This window comes from Silurus aristotelis (assembly GCF_946808225.1).
Source record: "Silurus aristotelis genome assembly, chromosome: 13".
Taxonomy (NCBI): domain Eukaryota; kingdom Metazoa; phylum Chordata; class Actinopteri; order Siluriformes; family Siluridae; genus Silurus; species Silurus aristotelis.
Genome location: NC_139586.1, coordinates 12,505,875 through 12,532,452, shown reverse-complemented (window position 1 = coordinate 12,532,452; position 26,578 = coordinate 12,505,875). Strand labels below are relative to the sequence as shown.

At 37.5% G+C, this 26,578-nt stretch overlaps 1 protein-coding gene and 1 long non-coding RNA gene across 13 annotated transcripts in view; one reads left to right on the top strand and one right to left on the bottom strand.

Annotated features, from left to right (window-relative positions):
* The window catches only part of plekha7b (pleckstrin homology domain containing, family A member 7b), a 112,162-nt gene that overhangs the window by 1,808 nt on the left and 83,776 nt on the right, over positions 1 to 26,578 (top strand). For 3 of the 12 annotated variants that reach the window (XM_083558419.1, XM_083558415.1, XM_083558414.1), the window contains exon 1: positions 17,039 to 17,304. The exons of 5 other annotated variants lie outside the window; for them this stretch is intronic. In XM_083558419.1, coding sequence (XP_083414545.1) covers positions 17,105 to 17,304 — 200 coding nt within the window. In that variant the 5' untranslated portion in view covers positions 17,039 to 17,104. Of the gene's footprint in view, positions 1 to 17,038; positions 17,305 to 25,217; positions 25,607 to 26,578 lie in introns of those variants that run through there. 4 more of the 12 variants (XM_083558413.1, XM_083558420.1, XM_083558422.1 and 1 more) reach the window with 4 other exon arrangements.
* Positions 1 to 26,578, bottom strand: part of LOC310735693 — a 180,459-nt gene that overhangs the window by 124,151 nt on the left and 29,730 nt on the right. The window lies entirely within an intron of this gene.

Sequence of the window (26,578 nt, the reverse complement as noted above, 5' to 3'; positions counted from 1 at the left end):
TGTTTTGGACCTCTAAACTACAGCTGGATGAAGACTCACTAACAGTATAGTTCCAAAAGGTTACTTATTCTCTTTTCAAACGTTATTCTCATTCTCTCTCCAAAAATAGCATCATATTTAACCAAAGCTATATAAGACTAGATTAAAAAAAACGAATGATAAGAACTTGAAGTCGACAGTCACTCCAAGCTGACAGTCGGCCTTCAGGGAATGTCGGTCAGCTTTAGTTTTTTCCTGCACCATTGGCTCCAGTTGGAGGGCCTCAGCTGATAAGCATATTTCAAATTAGACACTAATTTGACCCTGTGGTGTAAAAACTAGGCCCAGTTTTGAAAAAATGCTTCCAGATTAGTCTGCCAAATTTGACCACGTTTTACCAGACAGGCTGCCATGCACTGTACATACTTTTCAGTAGAAGAAAAGGTAGAATAACAGTGGGTTGCCTATGGACCTTCTGAGCTCGGCTTCCTAATGATTTAGAAGTGGGCATCATTGTGCAGCTCCAGGTTTGATGCTAATGTTCAAACATGCATTTTCTCTGGTTTCCTCCAACCTTCCAAAAATATTCTGGTAACTCTAAATTGACCATACGTATGAAAGAGCATGTCTGTGTGTGTGTGTGTGTGTGTGTGTGTGTGTGTGTGTGTGTGTGTGTGTGTGTGTGTCTGTTTGGTGTCCTATGATCAACATGCTTCCCATCCAGGCAATATTCACATCTCATGCTTAGTGTTTTTCCCAGGATAGACATAAAATCCATGTGACCTGACAAGAATAAAGATATTGATTTGTTAATTTCAGGGTGCATAAGTTAAGATCGTCACTAACATGCAACAAACAACTTGGTTGTCCCCTCGTTATTATCAGGTGGCCGTGGCCCACAGCATAACAACAACAGCATGGGGTTTATAAAGACAAAATTAACACGTGTGTCAAAATATGAAAAATATCCAGTTTCTATAAAAAAAAATAAGGGTCATGCACCATGCTTAATTGTTACTGCATCCATGTGGTTATAATAATAATAATAAAACTTTCTTTCGGCTTCTCCCATTAAGGGTCGCCACAGCGGATCCTCCGCATGTTTGATTTGGCACATGTTTTTATGCTGGATGCCCTTCCTAACGCAACCCTCCCCATTTATCCGGGCTTGGGACCGGAACTAAGAGTGGCTGGGGTTGGTTCCCTGACCGGGGATCGAACCCTGGCCGCAGCGGTGAGAGCGCCGCATCCTAACCACTAGACCACCAGGGAACCTAATGATAATAATAATTATTATTATTATTATTAATTGTTGTTTTGGTACTGATTCAAACTTCTGGTTTTATAGATAATAAGAATGTATCGAGGGTCCAGTTGAGGGCCATAGAATGAGTGTAAACTTTATTCCTTTTGTCTTTTTCTTGTGATTCCCCTCAAAAACTGTAGAATGAAAAAAAACATTTCTATTTGCTGTTTCTTTAAAAAAATCAGGGTCCCAAACTCATGCATGTATTGGACCATCATCTTCTGTTCCACTGTTACTATAATATCATTCATAGCAATTTCTTTCTTCTCTGTATCTTTAATATGAAATGAATAGATATTTATAGAGACATTTATAAAATAATATACTCTGTCTCATTTAGCACAGATTATCCATACAACAATCATACAGCAGATCATACTTATACTATTTCTGCTCATGCTTCAAGTTTGCGCTCAAGGTCAAGTCGCTGTTTTTCAACCTGAAAGCAGGGAAGTTAAAAATTAACTCTGTTGATAATCTCGTGACACGGAAATGTGCATGAAGAATGAATGTGCAACATTCAAACTAAATATTTACTGTGTTGCATAGAAGTGCTATTCTGTATCAAGGAAAAAAAAACTCAGGATTTTACTTTATTTATAAATGGAAAAGGGAAGTGTAACTGAGCTAAGAAAAACCTAACTGCTGTTTTCTCTGTTATATTATTAATATATTATATTATATTTATATTTAAGCACATGGACAACCTCAAAATGGCTAATAGTGTTGAAAAGGATGAGATGCAGCTGGTGAAAAGTGACAGAGCAGTTTGCTTTTCGAAGAAGGAAAGAACTACAATCTTAAAGGAAACAGTCTGTTTAGGAGTTGAGTATTAAAAGCTAAATCAGTGGAACTTTAGCTATTTGAAGAATGCGGCTACTTTTTTTCCCCTTCTTTTTTTGAGCACTTTAAGCCAGGTCAAAACTTTCCTTTTTAGTGTTTGCTAACACCATGTTTGTATTTGAACTTCAGTTATATAGTCATGAAGACACTTTCTTAATATATATATATATATATATATATATATATATATATATATATATATATATATATATATATATATATATATATATATATATGTTTATGGAAGTCTCAAGTGTTGGATTTTTTGTCTTAATTTCAAGAGAGAAAAAAAGAAGCTGGTAATGAAACCATTGTTTATGGCTGCTATAATGTAACTTGTTGAAAGGAACTAACATTAAGAGTACCTATAAATGTAGAATATCTGTTATGTGTCTAATATCTTTAATAAATGAAAAAGAAATGTAATTGCTGTGCTATAAAAGGAAAGACACTTTGTTTTGCGCAGTTATAGGAAAAATAATGAACATTGTTGTGTGAGCAATAACTCCTCTTCATCACACATCTCTGTTGAATGCTTTCCTATAAAAACTCACCCTGTCATTTTTTATTCCTCACAAAATTTGTCCCTCATCTCCAAAACTAGGTAATGAAGAAACCCATTTGAGCAATTTTAAACTGCTGTTGCGTAAATAACGCGATGCAGAAAACGTCTCTGTAATGATCCCTCACGTATCTTTGTATCAAACAGATCAACAGATCAGTTGACTAGCAGTTGATGAAAAAGTAAAATAAGCTAGCAAGACAAGCAGTATTTGCATTATTTGCATATTCTTGTTAGTGCAGGGATCTCGAAATGTTCGTACGTTGGTCTTTAGAAAAACATATTATTTTACCTTTTATACAGAGCATTACAGGAATGTAAAAAAAAATTAGGAGAAAAGAAAAAAAACCATTACTATATAACATATAACTGCTAACAGAAATATAAAGGTATGATTAGTATATCACTGAGAAAATATAAGCTGCGATTTGTGTTTTAAGAAAAAATACTTTACCACACTAAATGGCTCTTATGCTTTTATTTTTGTAAAATACAAAACCTTCTCTGCTTTCCCTCCATCTTTCTGTATGTTGTCTCTATACTGTCCTGTCCTGTCTGCTCAGTTGGTTGTAGGCGATCATGTGACTATAAATTTACGAGTGCAGAGATATATGGCACCATCACATTCACAATCAAGTTCACACCAAAGTCACTCTGACTGTCTTCGTTAAATGAAAAAAGAAACAGAGACATCATCTGTGTCCTCTGGAGCATCGGGATGTCCTTCACGTCTTGACCACTGAGACTGAGAGTTTGGTTATTTAATCTATAATTTCAGAAGTCCTGAAGTTATTAATAACAGCAGCAGGGTTGTTTTTGTGCTGCATGCTTGTGTAAAGTGTTAAAGAATGAGCTTTTGGTTCAGCACCTTTGCCCCCTGTGACATTGCTTTTCATTTCATACAGCACCAGCATTAATCACACACCGACATCCTTCGCTAATGTAACGCATATGAGCGAATTCCTCCTCCGCCTGTCGCTGCAGTGCCCCAGACGAGTAGGCGAGAAGGTGAGGAGGCGAAAAGGGTTTGTTAAATGTGGGTTATTCTCTCTGTTTGCTTTGGAGAGGTCCCTCGAGGCCTTTTCAGAGAACACGCATGAGACACAAGAGCTCTTAAGTAGCAGGACGTGTGAAATGTTCTGTCTCAATCTTTGCTTAGCTTAAAAAATGTTTCGTTTTCATGTCTGGAAACGAAACATTCAGCATTTTATTCAGCATGAACACAAAATGAAATGAATTAAATAAAAACATCTGGACTATATTATTATCTTATATTGGGTTCATATTAGAGATCAGAATAGATAAAAGTAAATGAAAGAACGAACATGAAACAATTGACACTGGATAAAAGAAACATTGTTTGCCTTTTTTTTTTCTTAAGTTTTGGCTAAAAATGATGTAAAATCATCTTTTTTTACTCATCGATCCAGCACAAGTTAATGCCAGAAAAGTAAAGCATTGGAAGTGTTTCAGCAGGTCGGTGATAATAAGACGAGTTATAATGGTATAAGTTTTTACATTTTGCCTCTGATCACCATCACTGTACCCCACAACATCGTCTATCTGTAATAAATAGACATTCGGTGCAAATCAGATGAGGATGAGGTTCCCTCTTGAGTCTGGTTCCTCTCAAGGTTTCTTCCTTATGCCATCTCAGGGAGTTTTTCCTTGCCACATTCGCCACCGGTTTGCTCATCAGGGACAAACTTACTCTTATGAAGAACATACTCATTTTTATTACCACATAATCTGTGTAAAGTTGCTTTGAGACAATGTTTATTGTTAAAAGCGCAATACAAATAAAAATGAATTGAATTGAATTGAGTTATCAGGTAAACTCTCAGCAATCCCCTGTGCGGCAAACACAGGCCTACAACATCCTGAACTCATACACACTTTCAAGCTCCCAATCACTCAGCTACACACATACACTCACACCAGGTATTTAAACGTAAATTCTTTTTGCAAAGTATACGCTCTGAATCAAGGCCAAGCCTGTTTATTACTGTTTTTGATTCTGATGTGATGACTGCTAGTTTGTGTTGTTTGATGATGGCCTGATCTATTGTATATACTTGTCTATGAATTTTGATTCATGTTTGTATTTGTCTGCAATCGTGTCATTAATCTGCCTAAAACAGCATTCGCACCTGTCTGAGCTCTCAATACATGACACCCATATATTTGTCTTACAACATCATAAAACTGCTGTACGGTACGATCAGGATGCTTTATTGACTGGGAGACACTAGAAGACCGTTTTGTTGAATCTCCTGATGACTGCAAACTGTTGTGATTTTTCACTGGTTCCAGATTGTTGTGTAGTTTCAGAGTGGTGGGCAGGTGATGACTCTCAAAAAATAAAAACATAATCATGACTTTATTTAAACAAGACAAGTGAACACCAACCCGAACGGACACATCTGTCAGGTTGTTGTTTACCCAGATGTTTATTTGTTTATGTTTATATTTGTGACGTTTTTAGAGATTCTAGTGTATTTTTGTTGCTCATTGCTGCATTTTTTACCGTTTGTGAGAAAAATTGTCTCACAGGTATTTCGGACTGTTCTTACTTTCGTTGCAAACTCATTTAGAACAATGTTTCGTAGTAGAAGAAATGTCAAAACAAGAGTGATAACATTCACTTAGCTCATAAAATGACAGACAAAAACACTACAGTGCTTCTGCATCTCTTTTTAAGGTAGAGATAAAGTGAGGGCTGAATCCCACTGCACTCTTATTAGCAGGTAGTTGAATGGCATTGTGGCTTACACAAGAAAGCGTTAACCAAAGTGAACAGAGACCAGCATGTACACTAAAATAAATCCATTCGGATTCTCTTGTAAGATCTGCGAAAAGCTGTGCTTTTCTTGGCCTAACATTGCTATAGCTTTGTTATTCAACATGACTCAGCTTTGCACATCTATAGCCCAACTATATCTTTTTTTTTTATTATTTCAAAGACACTGCTATGCTATTCGCATAACAACAACGGGGCTGAGTTTATAAAGGTCAATGAAAATGAATTTGAAACTGCATTATTGCTGACAGTTTTATTGTCCGGTCACATGAAGGCAGTCTTTGTGTCGAGTGTGTGAGCTCCGACAAAAAACCCAACACTGCAGCTCTCCGATGTACAACAGCACAAATGTCACGGTGTTGAAATATCGTGTGTGTCCCAGCCTTTAAGGGGTTTCTGGTTCCTGTTTGGATCCTGTACTCTGCATTTGTACATTGTTTTTGTGACACATTTTGCTCGTTAACATTGGCAGGAAAGAACTTGTTTTTAGGTTGAAACACGACAGGAGAAGAGAATTTACACCTTTCCGTAGTGCATGCTCTTTAAGAAAATACAGCTTTACAACTCAGTAAATAGAATAGTAAATACCAGTTAAACAGCATAGTAAAGGAAGTAGGTGTCTGAGGCATTAGAATAATAATGACTCGAAATATTTGTGTTTGAGTGTGTAGCATTCAATCCCTGAAACTGTTAATAACTAATTAATTATTTTTTTTATTTCAATATTAATAAGTCTAAAAGGTCTATGTTACTTTAATAAATTCTTCTGATAAATCGAAAATGTTGTTCTCGTGGTATAAAACATCATGTTGTGCTGTTTCAGGATACAACAGAGTTACAGTTACCTTCCAGATGTTTATTTATTTATTTTTTATTCATTTTACACCACAGCATTTTCTCAATAATTTTCTTAAAAAAAGACATAGAAAGACAACTTTTTTTTTTACATTTGTAGTTAATTTTATCATGTATCATGTAACATAAGTAAGTAAATTCTAGTTCTCACTAATTGACAAAATATAATAAATAAATTTATACTGAAACTTTAATACATTCCAAGCGCCTAAAAATTTAAAATAAAAAACAGTCTAAAAAATAAAACTGTAAAAATTTAAAAACAATAAATAATACCAGCGTCAGATAGAAAATTAAACGACAAATACCGTATTTTCCAGACTATAAGCTGCTACTTTTTTCCCACGTTTTGAACCCCGTGGCTTAAACAACGAAGCTGCTAATTTATGGATTTTTTCCGGGGTTTTTCCCAGTTTCACAAGCTATAAGCCAAAAAACTGAGCCCCGTAACATTAGACCAATGAAATTGCCGAAAGGATTAAGGTGAACCAATGAAACTCTTTATTAAATTATAATAAATCGCACTCCCACTGAATCGGGCCTCACCTCATCATAAATATGGATGAGGTTCCTCTGACGTTTGACCTGCCACTCACTCGGACTGTCAACGGGAAATGCGAATCATTCCTCACGCTAAAAACAACCGGGCATAAAATAAAAACGCACTTCACCTGTGTTCTGAGCTGCACGGCATCGGGAGAAAAGCTTCACAGATGGTGATTTTTAAACGCACGACGATGCCAAAAGATAAACTCCCGAGAGAAATTGTTGTGACGGGAAGGAGGAAGACAGTGAACAATGACTTTATTGGTAGGCTACTGTTTAGATACAAGCCGTGTAACAGACACTGTCTTTTGTTAAAACCTGTGTAAAGTTCATTAGTTTCAATGTAGACAGCTATAGACAGGTGCGGCTTATAGACAGGTGCGGCGTATTTATGCTCAAAATAAAAATCTTTGTAAAATTCAGTGGGTGCGGCTTATATTTGGGTGTGCTTAATAGTCCGGAAATTACGGTAATATAAAATAAATATAAAATATATACCAATAAGGCACAGCATTATGACCACTGACTAGTGAGAGAATCTTCTTCTTCTTCTTTCGGCTACACCCATTAGGGGTCCCCACAGCGGATCATCCGTCTTCATACCCCCCTGTCCTCTACATCTGCCTCTTTCACACCAACTACCTGCATGTCTTCCCTCACCACATCCATTAACCTCCTTCTTGGTCTTCCTCTTTTCCTCCTTACTGGCGGCTCCATCCTCAGCATTCTTCTACCAATATAACTCTTGTCCCTCCTCTGCACATGTCCAAACCATCTCAATCTCACCTCCCTCACCTTGTCACCAAAACGTCCTACATGTGCTGTCCCTCTAATAAACTCATTTCTAATCTTGTCCATCCTCGTCACTCCCAACGAAAACCTTAACAACGTCAGCTCTGCTACCTCCAGCTCCGCCTCCTGTCTTTTACTCAATGCCACTGTCTCTAATCCATACATCGCAGGTCTCACCACAGTCCTATAAACGCTCCCTTTCATTCTTGCAGATACCCTACTAACACAAATCACTCCTGTCACTCTTCTCCACCCACTCCACCCTGCCTGCACTCTTTTCTTTACTTCCCTAACACACTCTTCATTACTTTGAACTGTTGACCCCAGGTACCTGAACTCCTCCACCTTCTCCACCTCTTCTTTCTGCAACCGCACCACTCCACTGCCCTCCCTCTCATTTACGCACATGTACTCTGTCTTACTCCTACTGACTTTCATTCCCCTTCTCTCCAGCGCACATCTCCACCTCTGCAGGCTCTTCTCAACCTGCTCTCTACTCTCACCACAAATCACAATATAATTCGCAAACATCATAGTCCAGGGAGACTCCTGTCTGACCTCGTCTGTCAACCTGTCCATCACCACTGCAAACAAGAAAGGGCTCAGGGCCGATCCTTGATGCAGTCCGACCATCACCTTGAACCAGTCTGTCGTTTCCACTGCATACTTCTCTGACACACCAGACTTCCTCATACAATACCAAAACTTTTACTGCATTGTTACTGCAGGTCTGCACATCTCCCTTATGCTTAAAGATTGGTACCAGCACACTCCTTCTCCATTTCTCAGGATCCTCCAGATTCCTCCAGAATCTTGTTAAACAATCTGGTTAAAAACTTCACTGCCATCTCTCCTAAACATCTCTATGCTTCTACCTGTATGTCATCTGGTCCAACCGATTTACCACTCTTCATCCTCTTAATCGCTGCTCTTACTTCCTCCTTACTAATCCTATCCGCTTTCTGCTTCACCAACTCCACATCATCCAACCTTCTCTTTCTCTCTGATTTTCCTCATTCATCAGCTGCTCAAATTACTCCCTCCACCTTATCAACACACTCTCTTCACTAGTCAACACATTTCTATCTCTATCCTTTATTGCTCTAACTTGCAGCACATCCTTCCCAGCTTGGTCCCTCTGCCTGGCCAATTGGTACAAATCCTTTTCTCCTTCCTTAGTGTCCAACCTCTCATACAGCTCATCATATGCTTTTTCCTTGGCTTTCACCACATCCCTCTTTACCTGCTGCCGCATCTCCTTGTACTCCTGCCTACTTTTCTCATCTTTCTGTCCATCCCACTTCTGTTTTGCCAACCTCTTTCCCCTTATGCTCTCCTGCACTTCCTCATTCCACCACCATGTCTTTTTGTCTTCCTTTCTATTTCCAGATGTCACACCAAGTAATTTTCTAGCTGCCTCCCTCATCACTCCTGCAGTAGTTACCCAATCATCCAGCACCTCTTCACCACCATCGAGCCCCTGTCTGACCTTTTCTCTGAACCTCACACTACAGTCTTCCTCCTTCAGTTTTTACCATCTTATTCTTCTTTCAGTCCTCACTCTCCTCCTCTTCATCTTTGCCTCCAAAACCATTCTACAGACCACCATCCAATGCTGTCTAGCTACACTGTCCCCCACCAACATCTTACAGTCTCCAATCTCTTTCACGTTGCATCTCCTACATAGAACATAGTCCACCGGTGTGCACCTTCCTCCACTCTTATACGTCACCCTATGATCATCCTTTTTTTTTAAATACGTATTCACCACTGCCATTTCCATCCTTTTAGCAAAATCTACCACCATCTGCCCTTCTACATTCCTCTCCTTAAAACCATACCTACCCATCACCTCTTTATCACCCTTTCCTGACTAGTGAGGAAATAACACTGATTATCTCTTCATCATGGCACTTGTTAGTAGGTGGGATATATTAGGTAGCAAGTGAACATTTTGCCTTCAAAGTTGATTTGTTACAAGCAGGAAAAATGGACAAGCGTAAGGATTTGAGCGAGTTTGACAAGGGCCAAATTGTGTTGTCTAGAAGACTGGGTCAGAGCATCTCCAAAACTACAGATCTTGTGGGGTGTTCCTGTTTTGCAGGGGTACACTATTTATCAAAAATGGTCCAAGAAAGGAACAGTGCTGAAATGGCGACAGGCTCATGGGGTGCCGAGGGGGGGGTGTGAAGGCTGCAAGGGGGGGAGTGAAGGCTGGCCCGTGTGGTCCGATTGAATAGACAAGTTAATGTTAATGTTTTGACAAAAAGGTGTCAGAATACACAGTGCATCACAGTTTGTTGTGTATGGGGCTGTGTTGCCACAAACCAGTCAGGGTGCCCTATCTGTGGAACACATGGCACCAGGATGCACTATGGGAAGAAGGCAAGCAGATAGAGGCAGTGTGATGCTTTGGGCAATGTTCTGGTGAGAATCCTTGGGTCTGGCCATTCATGCGGACGTTACTTTGACACATACCACCTTCCTAAGCATTGTTGCAGACTATGTACATTCTTCCACAGAAATGTAGTCCCTGATGATTGTACCCTCTTTCAGCAGGATAATGCGCCCTTACACAAAGCAAAAACGATAAGTTTGAGTGTTAACTTCCCCAGATATCAATCCAATCAAACATCTATGGGATGTGCTGGACATCAAGTTCCGATCTGTGGATGCCCCACCTTTGCAACATTTAGAACTTAAAGGATATGCTTCTAACATCTTAGTTCCAGATACCACAGCACACTTTCGGGGATCAAGTGGAGTCCATGCCTCAATGGGTCAGTGCTGTTTTGGCAGCAAAAGGGGGACCAACACAATATTAGGCAGGTAGTGATAATTTTATGCCTGATCGGTGTATAATAAAGAATAATAATAACAATGCGTAAGGATAAAATCAAAGTACAATAATATAATATATAATTGTAGAATACATAAAACCGATTTTTACCTTAAAAAAAAAAAAAATCAGTCATAGTTGGAGCTAAACATAAATTTCTGCACATTTGAACACTGTTTTTTTAGATTCTAACAGGTATATTGAATTTTGAGAAATGAAAAACGCAATCCTGGTACAATGTGAACATAACACAGGGCACACATTAAAAGCATGCTAGCATCTCCTGAGTGCCTTTTTTTTCTGCTGATGAGAATATTGCATCTGTGGTTAATGGAGAGAGCGTGCCGCATTCTGGCAGATCCTGAATCTGAAATTAATTTGATTTACTGCCGGCTTTGTTGCTGCCAGTTATTTAATACGTTGCTTATGACAGCTAATGGCAAAGCGCAGAGCTGCACCAGAACCCAGAATCCGGTCGCTGCTGCACTCAGATAATTAAGAAATACAGAGAAATTTCTCTTTACTTCAGTCTCTGATGAAAGAAGGTGGTGCGATGATGAATTGTGGAACGTCTCACATCTTAGAGGTGATATTTTTAGCTTTTAGACTGAAAACTGAAAGGGGGCTTCATGGGGGCAATTATTTTGTCCCCTTATAAGGTTAGAATGAAGTATCACTGCAAATCAGTCCAGAGACTGATCTTATAACTCACGCTTATCCTATAATAAAACACAACTATCTTAAAAGGCATGGTCTCTTTTAGCAGGACAGTGCCCACTATTCCTTCTTCTTCTTCTTCTTCTTCTTCTTCTTCTTCTTCTTCTTCTTCTTTTTCTTCTTCTTCTTCTTTCGGCTTCTCCCATTAGGGGTCGCCACAGTGGATCATCCTCCATACCCCCCTGTCCTCTACATCTGCCTCTTTCAAACCAACTACCTACATGTCTTCCCTCACCACATCCATAAACCGCCTACATGGCCTTCCTCTTTTCCTTCTTCCTGGTGGCTCCATCCTCAGCATTCTCCTACCGATATAACTGTGCCCACTATTCCATAGGATGACAATTGCACTCACCTCCTCGACCCTAACTAACTATGTTAGCTACTTTAAGTGGTAGTGGGGGATTTGGAGTGCATAGACAAGTATTTAACTACAATAACATTGTGTTATTATCATAAAAATTTAAAAACTTGAGCTGTGACTAGGAAATATTTTTCTTGCGTTTTTTTAAACTTTGGTAATAAATGTAAAGACATAGGATGTTTGTTTAGACCAGAATTTGCTTTAGTAGTTCTGACAGTTGGTGTGAGTCGCCAGTGAACTCTTGACACAACCCCCCCCTGTCCACCCCATTCCCATTGTGTGATAAAGAGGCTTAACCCGGTCCAAGTCCACATGTCGCTGCCCTGACAACGGCCTGTTTCTGGTGCAGCAGGCTGCTGGAAATGAGAAGCGCCATGGCACAATAGAGGGACTGTTAAGCTCGAGCAAGCGTAGTAAAAACGCTTTCTTGTAGCCCCCCCCACTTCCAAGCCCCCTTCCCTCCTTTTAGCCATCACCCATCAAAACGTCCAACAGCACACCCCATACTCAACATTCCTAAACACCAATGAGTCAATTAGAATTTTTAATACTATTATTCAAAAGCAAATAATTGTCCTTTTTTTTATTAATCTGTCTTTGACTGGGAAACTTTGTTTTGGAATGTTCTCTTCCATACCACAGCAGCTGTGACTTTTGTGAAAAGTCACAGTGGAATGTCTAGCGCTCCACTTGTTTGAGGAGTTTAAAGTTATTTCACCTCGAGCTACGCAAACGGATACCTGTGCAAGTCAGGCTGCATTAAACCACTGCAATCCTATAGCTCCCCAAAGACAAGGCTCCTACAATGGAGTCCTGTTAGGACAATATTCCTTTTGTCTCTTTTCCTGAGGGAAAAAATGCTTTATTTTTCTTTTACGGAAAAGTTTTTTCTTTAAGATCTCATGAAATAAAAAAAAGTTTGTTACTTATTTTTTAGTTAAGTGACAAATTTGTCAAAGAATTGCTCAGGAGAAGCAGAACATCAGATTTTTGTACTATTTAAGTTTGGACTGATTCCAGCACTCTGTCATATGTCACACTGTATTATAAAACAAAATCAACATAATGTGGCGCTATGCTATGGGAATAACAGTATATGTTTTAATTATTGCATATTAATAAGAAATCTGTAAATATCTCAAATTTTATTACTACTGTTATTAAATATTGTAGTGTATATATTGGTCTTTTTAGTCATTCTCTAACCATCCCGGGGTACAAGTGCACAGATTTAACATACATTTTATTCATTTGATGTAAAATTTTGGTATGCCGTAATTTTTTTCCTACTCAATTTGTATTTTTATGCTTTCAGTATTTTCACTGTTAAATAATGATTAGTATTTTTGACTAGTATTTTTCTATGCAACTTTTTTTAAACTGTTGTATCTGATGGTGGTTGTCATGGTAACACAATACATTGAATAAATTTGATAGCTGTTAAACAAACACTGAAAAAAAAAAATTACAATTCAAGGCTTTCTAAGAAACAACCCTTTCCTTTTGTGACCAATGTGTGTTATGTCTGGTTACAAGATTATTATTATTTTTATTTACAAACTCTTTTCAGGAACTGGTATATTTAAATTGAAGTCACCTGACATGCAGGACTTCAATATGAATATTCAATTAATCATTTGACTTCTGATTGTGACCGAGCTATTGGTTGTCACACTTCGATCACTTATGCAAACAACTTTGTGTAGATTCAAAGTATTTGGATCCAAAAAATGTTTCAATATTTCAAGTTAAATTCACTTAGTAAATTGCCTCTTGCATAGAAAGAGTAATACATTTAAAATAAAAAAATAGAAGAGTTGTTTATGTGGCGTTTTCTGTAATCTGGTTATTGTGTAGCAACTAAGGCTAAAGCATTTTACAAAAAAATCTGTGTAAAAATTTTATTTAAGGGCTGTTTACTCTCTGCTGGTGTTGATCTCTTGACTTTGCTAATGGAGCAGTGTTTTTGTAACATTACTATTGTTTATTCAGGAGAATGCTGGCAACTCTTATTCACACACACACAAAAAAAAAAAAATCACAATTCCCCTATCTTTAGTACCAGTTTTTCTTTCACAAATTCAAGCTAGCTGCTATTTTCCAATCAATGCTAGTATGAATTTTCGAATCGCTCAAAATCCCATTTGCTGCCCAAACTCATGCTAGCAGCTGTTTTTCCGTGAGACCAAACAGTTCTAGCTTTTCATTCAAAATAATGCCAGCTGCTGTTTTTATTCACACAATATCTGGCTATAAGGTGTTTTTCTTATATTAAGTTATGTCAACGGCTATTTTTTCCACAGCATTTTTTATTTTTATTTTTTACAACTGCGTTATGCTCACAGCTGTTTTCTAGTCACTCCCTATTTTGCTAGCTGATATTTTCGATTATGCAAAATTCCACTAGCTCTGTAATTCTACAATTTCTTTAAAACTGCTTTCCCTTACTGGAGCCATGCTAGTTTTTAAATCATGCTAAATCATTCTATTTAATGATGCTCAGTTACAAAAAAGTTCATTTCTATTGTACTTTCAGACAAACTGTTGATTTTTAGTTATGCTAAACCATGGTTGCTTTTTTTTTCCACACCAAATTATAGTATAAGCAAGTTTCCTTTCACTAAGTGATGGAAGATGCTGTTTTTTCATTACACCAAATCATGCCAACAGCCATTTTATAAGTATGCAAATTGTGCTAGTTGCTGTTTTTATTCACACAACATTTTGCTAGCAGCTCTTTTACAAGCATTCTAAAGACTCTTTGGGATTATATGATGTTTTGACCCCTGTTTTTAAACATTTCTGCTAGGTGTTGGGCTTGTATTCAATTTCTTACTGAATAATAATGTTCAGCCTCAAAAGTTGAATAATCTTCTTACAAACCCCAAACGTCATTCAGAGGTTAAAGAAGCTCAACTGATCCATAACACAACTTTAATGTTAAGAACTGCATTTGGGCATTTTGATCTCGAAAGCCTCAAGCCATCATAACTAACAGAACGAGTTGAACTTGCTATGCTATAACACTCCTTCCATTGAATTCATTTGCAAATGGGCGTGTCTGAGGACAGCCAAATACATCTATAGTGCGAGCCATTTAATGTGTATGCATAGTTGTGCAGGTGTGTGTGTGTGTGTTCAGACATAATCATATGCGGTATGTAAACAAACACAGGTTTGTCACTCTGCTGTGTGGGTGGCTTGAAAAGTTCTGTCAATATTATCACAAGGAAGGTCCCTTATATTCAAAGTTGGGTTTCATGCATATTTAAGTGCTTAGTTCCATGTTCTAAATTTTGCTTTTCAATGATGATATTGCCAGACGATGTAACCCGATTATTCTTCAACAGCAGCATCTAGCATCAATAGCATCAGGATCATCGACTTTAAACATTAGCACTCATCTTTACACCAAAGAAAACAGCACTCATTGGCTAATGAGATTCAGATGGACAGCTCAAAGCAAATAAATACCTGAGTGAATTTTGGACTCTTTTCTGGATGTGATTCTCTATATAGTTATAGTATTTGAACAAAAACTTTCTTTCGGCTTCTCCCATTAAGGGTCGCCACAGTAGATCATCCGCATGTTTGATTTGGCACATGTTTTTACGCTGGATGCCCTTCCTAACGCAAACCTCCCCATTTATCCGGGCTTGGGACCAGCACTAAGAGTGGCTGGGGTTGGTCCCTGACTGGGGAGAACGCTGCATCCTAACCACTAGACCACCAGGGGTGAACAAAATGCCTTAGAACAAAAACACCTCCGGATGTAGACAACTGAATGTGGTGCCTTCAATACAAACATATATATACTAACTCATTAGTATAGGAAGTTAATTTATACTTTTCTTTATAAACATTGTTTGTTAACTTTGTCGAAGCTTCTGCAATGTGACTGAATCGAAGGCAGTTAGTTATCAACAGGGCGTAATTAGGATAAAGGCCAGAAGCTTTTTCAAATAAAAAGGACTGTATCTGTCTAAAGTCAGGATTTTAGACTTTCATCAGTTGTGATGCCTTTGCTGTGTTTATTTCATGGATGATGATCTAGGATTAAAAAAATAGATTGATATTTATGATAAAAATTTTATAAATCTGTAGTTTTTTACTGGTGTGTCCTTCTTTCATTCATTCATTCATTTTTGCTCACATAAATTTGTTGTAAAATCTTTAGGGCATCATTTGCTGAGACTAATATAATGTGCAAAAGACAAGAGACACTTAAAGCAATTTTAGCATCCAAATCTGGTTTTGATATGCTGGTGATTTCTTGTTGAGTGTCATGAAGCTACGTGGAAACTGATTTTCTGCATTTTTTTGCTTATAAAATAGATAATATTTACCTGACAATTAAATCACATTCACAAATGTGTGACATGAAAGATGTGTTTGTTTCTTGTTAGAGTTACTTTTTCTACTAGCTGACTTAAACTGTGAATTTGCATATATCAATCATCTTGTTAGCTGATTTAAATCAAGAAGGCAGGATCTCTGTAATCTCTTTAGTTGGAAGGAACAGAGGAGGAGCTCATTATTACATTGCATCTCATTGGGCTTGTTTATTTTCTGTTGCATGGGGTACACCTGAAAAAGTGCTGATATACGGTAGGTTTTTTTGCTGATAGATGTTTCCTTCTTCTTGTTCTTTCTCTTAGTCACTTTTGAGTAACAGCTGTCTGATGCATGTTAGCATTTGATCTAGCATATGGATACATCTTACCTTTGGTGGTCTACTGCAGGGATGTTTTTTTTAGCCACCTCTCTCTACCTCTCTTACTTCTCCCTGTGTGAGGAGGAAAATCAGGGCTAAAGTGATTATGCTGCATTTTTCGGTGAGGAGGAGGAGGTGGAGCTGGTGAAGGCAGGACCCCTTGCTCTGTGAGAGGACTGCTTAATGATTTCTTTTTTGCGCTGGGACTTGTGCGCATTGAAGCCGCAATGGACCAAACTGGTCAGGAGATTGTGTGTGTGTGTGTGTGTGTGTGTGTGTGTGTATGTGTGTGTGTGTGTGTGTTATACAGAAATGCTAGATCACAAGTCACTTTCTGCACTTTTTTTTTTTATCTCATAGATATCACATAAAACAATAAACACCTAGGATGAAGAAGTTATGAGTTCAATATTAAGAAATGTTCAGCTTGAACTGGAATTTTCTAAAGGAAGTGTGGGATTTTTACCACCAAGCAGCAACAGCAGCAGTGCCATGGCACCATCACATCCAAAATGAGCGATGAAGGCCATGCCAGGCTAAGCACACATTGTTTTGTACTCGGTGGGCAATAATAGTATACGAGGAATGGGGCAGCGTGGAGAAAAAACAAAAAAACAAAGACAGGATTGACAGGAGGACACAGTGGGTTACTGTGTTTGAGGCTTAGAGGCCGTTCCATCAAACATGATTAAATGGGTGATATTTAACCCCCAGAGATCTTGCAGAACGCATTGACTTTCACAGACGAGATGATGTGCGCTCACCATAACGATGTACATTAAACAACATGGGCAAGCGAGCAGATACGGTGCGAGAGAGCAGACCCAGTGGAACACTGGACAGACGTGGCTCGGGATCTAGCGTCAGCATGGGCATCTGCTGCGGCTGCTTACCTCCGCAAGATGTTAATCAGGATCAGGAGGAGGTGCCGGTTCATTTGGAGGCTATCAGCGAGGAAGTGGACGAGAACTCCACAGGAGAGGAAAGGTAACCTGGATAAGGTTGATGAAGCTCTTTTAATCTGGTGCCGTTTTAAATCAAAGGTTTTCAATTTTTTCCTTAGAACACAGCAGTTTCTGTTAAAAAAAAAAGAAAAAAGTCCTTCAATAACCTTTAATGCAGCTCTCTTTCGGTTTTATTCTCAGTCTGAAACAGAGATGACAGAATATCGACTGAATTCTGTCAATAAACCTCCCAGCGGGCAGAGATTGAATTTTGAATTGCACGAGAACTCATGCTTCACCTTCAGAACCTTGCAGGAAATTAGTAAAATCAGTAAAACAAACAAAAAATAAAAGAGAGCTTTACCCAGCAGCAGCCTGTGATGCTGTAAGCCACTTGCATGTAAACAATGTGCTCTGTTTGCTCCGACGTTCCGCTGTTTGGTTAGTGGGATTTTGCAATTCTGATTATGACAAGAATTCGGGGACGTCACACATCTTCAACTCTCTGCTGAGGAGAATCAGAATGAATAATAATGAAAGGCCGTTGTTGTGGATGTTTGTTGAGGATTGTGGGTTTTGATTCTTACATCACCAGACATGTGGGTTTCCTAAAATTGTATAACACTGTGTATGTACTTTATAACACATTCCTTGTGAGAATATGAAAATGTATAATATTTTAAATAATTCATAACATCTATTCTACAGTAAAAGCTCATTCACAAACAGGTTAAAATACATGTGAAATTGTTGGAATGAGTCTCTGTTGCAGTCAGTGGTAAAGCTGCCATATCTTTAGAACGGATTCAAATTCAGTTTTATTTGGATGGATTTCTATAATTGTTTACGTTTTCTCTGAAACAAGCTGCATTTTTTGGTCCTATTAATTTTAAGTTGTCATAGTTATGCCAAAATACATTTCCCATTAGCCCCTGCATCCCAATGGTTCTTATCACATGCCTTTTTTTTTGCACCTGTGTTTAAGTCATACCTTGAATGTCACATATTGTTAGCATTTTTGCCGCTTATTGTTGTCAGTGGCTGCGTGGGATTCTGGTTATGATTATCTGTTATGATTTGTATGTTTTAATGATAAAAAAAGGAAGGCTGCACTTCCATCTGTCTTTATGTGACCCAAGAGAGAGAAAAAAAGAGAGTGAGGGAATGAATATAAATTTATAGCTGTGAGAACAGGAACTAAATTAAACTTAGTTCATGAAACATGAAATCTAACTGTAAATAGATAAATAGCATGGGCAAGGGCAATAAAACCAATGTCCCAGATATGTTTATTGGCATTCAATGGGAATTTATATGCCTGTTTATTTATGCAGATGAGTCTGGGTTGAAAAGTGTTCTCATGACTAAATAAGTTTGTGTCGGTGTGTGTCTGTGTGTTTGTGTTCATGTGCTAGTGAAAGTGGTCTCAGAGACCTTTTAGAAGCAGTTGTTTATAAGGTCATTTGTCTTTTTTGTTGTGGTAGTAAAAGGGCGGTGTTTCGCTTGAGTGCAGACTGTAAAGCCTGCGGAGGGACGTCTGAAAACATTTCACCCTGCTGATCTTTGGCCATGTGATGATTCATAACGATAAGAACGGAATACAGGAAATATGTTCAGCACAGAGCGATAAAGTGCACAGTACATCAGTGACTGTGACCCCTAGAACATGCGGTAATGGTGCCATTGATTGTTGCAATTTATGCCCTTTATTGTGCACAGCATAAGCTCTTGATTCTTTTAGCAGAGACACACACACACACACACACACACACACACACACACACACACACACACACACACACACACACACACACACACAGAGACGAACTCACAGCTCTCTAAAGCAGGGCTGATCAGAGGCCTAACAGCTCGTAGCAATGGCTTTTAAACTGGAGTGAAATATCTGTACAGAAAGGACGTCATTTCTGTCCAGATGAATCATCTGCCTGCCTGATTGCTCACCCAGGGCCTGCTGCACTTCCTCTAGGGGCCACAAGAGAATGCTGTTGAGTCTTTTGATATTTCTAGTTTGAATCTGTTCTTGTATAACTCCACTTCAGTGAGTAATGAGCAGTAAGTTCTTGTATCACACAAGATATATTTAAACTATTTTATCTCTTCTTCTCACATCCAGAATCATCTTCTGTAATTTATAACGCATAACACATCCAGGGCCAAAAACTTAATCCAGATTTCTGTAAGGTCCAAAAATGTGCCATCAGTGATATATAATGATCATGAAATCACAAATAGATCATCTTCCTCAAATATGTACATAACCAGATTTTGCTGTGGAACTATTTATCAATACTGTAATTAATAAGTAGGATTAGTGAGTAGGCTGAATAGTGAAAAGTTCCAGAAATGTATATATGATGAATTATTTATTAAGTTTATTTTTGTTGTAAGTAACAACGTGATTTAGCTACAAACATTACAATTAGCCAGACAACACAAAAGTAAATGATATGCGATGACAAAAGTCTAATTATATAAAAGTTGTCATTCTGAATAACACATTTATGATAAAAACTTCAGCAATGAAGCAAAAAACTGTATGTCTGGAAAGGGAAATGTTTTATTAGTAATTATTGATATGTTTTGACTTATTTTTAGTCAGTATTATTTTATTTACATATATAAAATTAATATCCAATATTCTAATTGAAGTTGCCGAAAGATAAACTGAACTGTGCTTTACAGTAAATGTTTGAAAGCAATTATATAAATATATATACGTATATACAAACACATATATCAAATACATTTATTTTGAACTTCATGAAATCTTCCTTGTGAGAAGATTTATCTCGTCTGCATTTCACACTGTGAACTTGGTTCATTTTAAACACTCTTGTAAACTCGGTCGTCTTCTCGGATGAGCCTCGGATCCCTGAGCTCCACACTCACACACAGGAAGATTCCGGTTGCATCTGTTAAGCAAGATCATCAGTTCCTGCTAATCGTGACTGGTGAATGATCCTTCAGCAGGTGTAACATGAGCAATTGATGGAGACATTACTGAAAGACTTTCCCCTCCTCCACCCCTCCTCTGTCTCACTATTTTCTTGGAATCTCCCTGGGGTGGTGGAAAAGGTGCTGACAGGGCGAGAGAGACTAGACTGAGGAGTCTGAGGAGGCAGCAGCACTGAATTGTGCACTCAAAATCAGCAACAACAAAATGCAAATGAGCTGCATACTTTTTAACTATACATGACAGCTTGTAGTAGGTAAAGGTCACAGCAAAGGTTTTTGCTGGACACTGGATATTTCTGGCTCATGAGGGTCAGGGTTAGCCTTCACCTTTGTTCATGCGCCATTGTGGATTGGTTCGGATTATGGATGTGTTTGCGTACGAGCTGAAAGTTGCTAAAGTATATTCAGAGTAACTTTTGGAGCATTTTTGAGCTTGAATCTAAAGGGCAGGTAAGATATTAAGAAATTTTTAACGGGTTCTTTTGATGGGTCAATCTTTTTAAAATAGCTTTGTTTATGTTCTGGAAGCTGCTCTGTTTTATAACCTTTATATATTGCGCGATGGACATTTAATGATTAGAGACGGACACTGCGTCAGCTGACCAATTCTCATCGAAGGATCATTAACTAGCCACACGTTAAGTGACTTTTCTTCACAGTGACGTGAAGTCACGTTTCAGTGTTTAGCTTAACACTGTATTGATTTTACTGATGTTAAATCAGATTTTTTTTCATTTAGAATAAGATAAATACCATATTATATGTCATAATATATTCTGCCTGAGTCAAATCAGGCTTACATGATGTAAAACATTCAAATATTTGTATTATATGTTGTAATACATCAGCATCATATAATAAATGATTGTAAATAACTATAACCTAAAAGCCATAATTATTATGATTGTAAAAATCTGATTTTTTGAGTATAGTTAAAATTGAGTTATATCATGGTAATTCTGTATAATAGACTCTGATTGTCTGAACGAAAAGTGTGAGTTCAAAGCGTTTAATCACACAGTAGTTTAACCAGCGTTTAAATAAATGCACTGTCTTTTAAACATCTGTAACAATAGAACATGCAGCTATCACAGTAACATTTACAGTTTAATGCAGAGAGAGACAGCTATTGTAAACAGTCTCTAATGACCTTGATAAACTAAAAGAAGATTTTTGCACAATGTTTAACCGATATGATGAATGTAGTGATTTTGATAAATGAGGAGTTTACACCAACAGCTATAGGCATGGCACAGACGCACGTCATTTAAGCATTTTAATGTCATCTCTCGCAATTTCTGTAATAACTATTTATTCAATTTTTCTTCAGAAACTTTTTTGTCTTTTGGCACTTCCTTATTTGTGAATTAGAGCAGCAGAATTCTAAATGTAACAGGCCGTATATTAAATAACTAATAAAAATTATGGTTTTCAAAGTAACAAATCACTCGCTCTTACTTGTCTTGTCTTATTAATGCCACCCTTCATAGATGCTGTGATTTAAGTGAGAGCCACAACTAACTTGCATATAACTTTAAATGGTTTGAAGTGTGAAATGTCCTTCTTGAATTAATAATAACCAAAAGTTTGTTTCTGGCAATTTTCTGTGGTAAAATATGAATAAAATGACGAGTAACTGTGGTTCTCAGATTGGTTCTTACATCTGTATGTCACACAGGGATTTAATTCTTTACTTAAAGCAGCGTCCCCAAAAAATATCCTTCCCTTGCCATAACTCTTTTTGTTTTCTTACTGTGCTAAATTGCATTAAGCTTTCTTTTTGTGTGTCTATTAAAAAGAGTCTCTAATTGGATGAAAAGCAGAAAAAATTTGAATGTAAAGAAGTACGTATTAATGCTCAAATGATGTACAGAATGGCCTTTGAGCTCACTTTTCTTTCTCTGAGATAATAAAACCTTGAGGAATCGCAGCCTTTAAAGCAAGTGATGCGATTTTACGCTCATTGACATGAACATTTGAACATAACGCTACTGTCTCATGATTCATTCCCACTATTCCCCTTTCAAACAGCTAAGTCACTGGCACAAATCATGACTGGCAATGACAAATGAGCCTTTTATTTCCTACGATACCCAGTTTAAAAAAAAACAAGTGTCTGTGTTTTTTTTGCTGACTTGACAACTGTTTTATCATCTTTAGACATCGTGAGACGACGCTCCGAATAGACACACAGCTAATGAAAGAATAGAAATAACATGAAGTGATGGGATAATGAGGATGAAGTTATGTATGAGAAGCAGGTTTATAGCATTTCCAGAAACATCTAATGGAACAGCAAATGCACTATTGATTGAGTTATAATGTGTAGACTACAACATCCTATAGTAATATTAATTCATTCAAGCCAACTTACTCGTTTTTTTGTTTATGATCAAAACAACTTTAAAACAAGGACGGACACACTTCTATGCTCTGCTAATGACAGAAAACAAATATGTGCAAGAGAAGTGTATACATGAAGTGTAAACGTTTGCAATAATGCTAATCATATGTACATGAGAGATGAATTGGTGACCATTCCCTTTTTTTTTTCAATAACATCAGTGTTTTATTGATTTATCTCATTGGGTATGAACAAAATGTCATGAAGTCTTTTACCTAAGACATGTAGTATATGCTCTTTTTTTCCACTCTTAAATGCATGTAAATGTTTGTATCTGAAGACTCAAATAATTGTCTTCAAGTCATATATATATATATATATATATATATATATATATATATATATATATATATATATATATATATATAATACGCTGTCAATTTTAATGACCAATTGCGTTAGAGAAGGAAAAATAAAAAAAGAAATTGAACAAAATATTAAAAAATAAAATTTAAAACTACTGAACTTTTTTTTAATGCATGTTTAGGTTCATCACATTTGTCACCCAAATGAGGATGGGTTCTCTCAAGGATTCCTACCAGGTGTTTGTCCTTGCCACTGTCACCACTGGCTTGCTAATTAGGGATAAATTTAAAGGGACTAATTTATGATGCTATCATTTATATTCACAGTCTGTAAAGCTGCTTTCATAATTTTGTAATCACTTTTGTAATTCTGGCATAAATTTTTTATTTCTGTTTGACCTTCCAAACAACAGAATTTTACATTGAAAGGTTGAAAAGTAAAATCTGAGTCTAGTAACATTATGTGGTGTGTGATGGATGAGATAAGAATTGACTAAACTGAATATTTCTGGTCTGTCAAATCTTCAATATGTTGTGAATGTACGTAAATGCGATACAGATTTGACCTGTACTATTATTTACCTTTAACCACGACACGTCACTTCTTAATTTATTGCCAACATGTGATTACACTGTGTAGAAATAAATGCAGTAAAATGTGTGAAAATAAATAAATGTAATAGTAAACACAAAATTATGTTTTAGCCTATATACTGAAACAAACTATGTATTTTGTGGTGATGAAATGATTATTTATAGTCGTTATAAGTAATGCTGAGCAGGAGCTATTGTGTTACATGGACGTTCCAAAGCACTGAATGTAACTGGAAATGGATAAAGTGTCTTCATTTTATAAATAGAAATTGCACTCAGTTTAATTCCTGTAGTGTATAAGAAATTAAACACTTGCCCTTACGGGGAAATATCGGGGTAACGAAAACTCTTCACTGTTTATTTTCCCTCAGTGGCATGATGCAAAGAGTTTTATTTTGTACTAGAGTTTATGGTTTTTTTAAAAGATGCAGATTTGAGAAGAATGCACTCATTATGAAGTGTATAATAAGCTTCATGTGTAAGTAACAGTCATGGTTCCCTTTGGATTTATCTTTAAACACAGTGATCTGCCTGTACGCAGCATGGATTTGTGTGTGTGTGTGTGTGTGTGTGTGTGTGTGTGTGTGTGTGTGTGTGTGTGTGTGTGTGTGTGTGTCTGTGTGTGTGTCTGTGTGTGTGTGTATGTATGAGGGATCACCTCAGAAAGTTTTTTGGAAAGGCGCTGTTTCCCCCTCAGTAGTTGCTTTTGGCTCAGGAGTCATTTATCAAATCATGAACAAAGGCAATTTTTTGACACTATATAAACTAAGTATGTGCCCCCTGGACCATCACACCCATATGAGGTTCTCTCTCAGTCTCTTGCCACAAATTGTGTCTTCGTATGTGGTATCTGTGGTACAGAAATGGTACAGTTTCCAACAACTAAACATGTTCCAACATGACCATGCTTATGTATGAGGGAGGTGGAAGCTTATTGGTAAAGGCATTGGACTTGATCTAAAGATTGTAAATTTAGCTAACACTCCTGGGCCCCTGAACAAGGCCCTTAGCCCCATAGCTTCTCAGTTGTATGAATGAGGTAAATATAAGTAGCTCTAGATAAGGGCGTCTGCCAAACTGCCATAAATGTAAATGTTATGTGCACAAAGCAATCTTCATTAGGATATAGAGATATATTAGGATATTGGTGTTTGGAATAGAAGACTTCCTTAACCCCACTAAACTCCTTTGGGAGAAGCTTTGCGCAAAAATTGTCAGGCGTAACGTAGTGGGCAGTCTGCATCATTTTTTTTTCATAAGAGTGCATGGAATTTCTTGAGTAAACATTCTAAGAAAGTCTCTTAAGACTAGAGTCTAGATATACATTTTTTTTTATGTAATTAAAAATGCAAATGTGCTGTATATATTGACTTGAAATGAAAGCATTTAAGTTTTAACAATGAGCTGTTTTTTGAGTCTTTTTTAAAATTATTTTTTAATTTTTTATTTACACGAATAAAAATTAAAGCATACTGAGCTTGAGTTATTGCGACGTAATATCATGTAATGATTTGATCATTTTTTCACATCCTTCATCTCTATAGTCTGCCTCATCTTTCCGTGCTCCTCTTTTCCTCTCCTCTCCTGTCTCGCTCGGTAAGATAAGCAGCGCAGGGATCCCGTAGCGACCGCAGCGAGTCTACCAAAGCAGAGCCTCTTACGTCATCAAGCCAGTGACGAAGGCGAGCTTCAGAACCTGCAGGGAAGCTGAGGCAAAGCTCGGCTTTTCCCTTGTGTGTGTGAGCCAGTGTGTGTGTTTGTGTGTGCGCCAGTGTGTGTGTGTGTGTGTGTGTGTGTGTGTGCTTCTTGGATATGTGTTCATATTGGTGTATGTATGCTGCTACGTCTTCCTTTTCCTCCTCTTCCTGTTTCTCTTCCTCCCTGCGGCTGCATGTGTGAGTAAGTGTGTGTGTGTGTGTGAGAGTTTTTAAATGAAACTCGGTGTGTCTGGTGTGCAGCAGCAGATCAGCTCAGTCTGCACCCCAGCAGCGAGACATGTGGAACCAACAGGGTTACTCGGAGTATGCTCTCTACCCAGGGCAGCCCTTCTGCAATGTTACGTACAGGTGTGTATATGCTACCAGGCGTGCGTCCATGTGTGTGTATGTCTGTTTGTATAGTGAGTGAATTTTTTAAAGTCGTAACTGCAGACCTGATTTGACTGTTTTGAACACTGTTCTAACTAATGTTTTGTTGATAATTAAAATGTCTTTCTTAAAATGGTTCATTATTGAGGAGGAAGTTTATTAAAGATATGCGTAGCTGTTCTTGGCGTCTCTCCACTATCCTGTTTCCATGTTTTACCCCGGCGGTCTGTTTTGGTTCTAATTAATCATAGTCAGATGTAGGGTTGAACGATATGATAAAAATATTGCGATACTTTACTGCGATACACAATATGTGTTAGGAACGGCTGATCTGTATGAACTGTTTGAATAGTGTCATTTTACTGAAATAATGATTGACAGGGTGGTGTGATGTTGTTACCAACTTTGATTGTAGTTCTATAATGTTTTCATTCCTCTGACACCACAGCAGTTGATCACAGTGATCAAAAATGTTTTATTTGAAACAACAAAACTTGATTGAAGATGTCAAAATACCTAACAGCACTGACACTGGAGTCTCCTTTCCTAAATTATTAGTAGCGCATTTCATATAAAATAAGCTGTTACTATAGAAATAATAATATATTAGAACACACGTATACATATATCTATCCCTGTGATTCGCAAATCCACTCCTGGTATGAGAGATTTGAGCTGGAGTAGCTGGATAGTTAGAGTTAGCTCGTTTCAAATGGTCTATGATACTACTAGACATTGAACACATAACCTTTCAAGGCATATGAAGTAAAAACTTTGATATTTGTCTGCATTGAACAGATGAGTTGCTCTAGACTGACTGTTACCTTTCCCAGATGAATCTGACTGTCACCTTTACATAATTGCCATCTCAAAAAAACCAAGTCTCAGAAAAACCTCCATGGGTGTATCCACGTCCTGGGGCTGTTTGTCTTTCCATGTTGAAATTAAGAA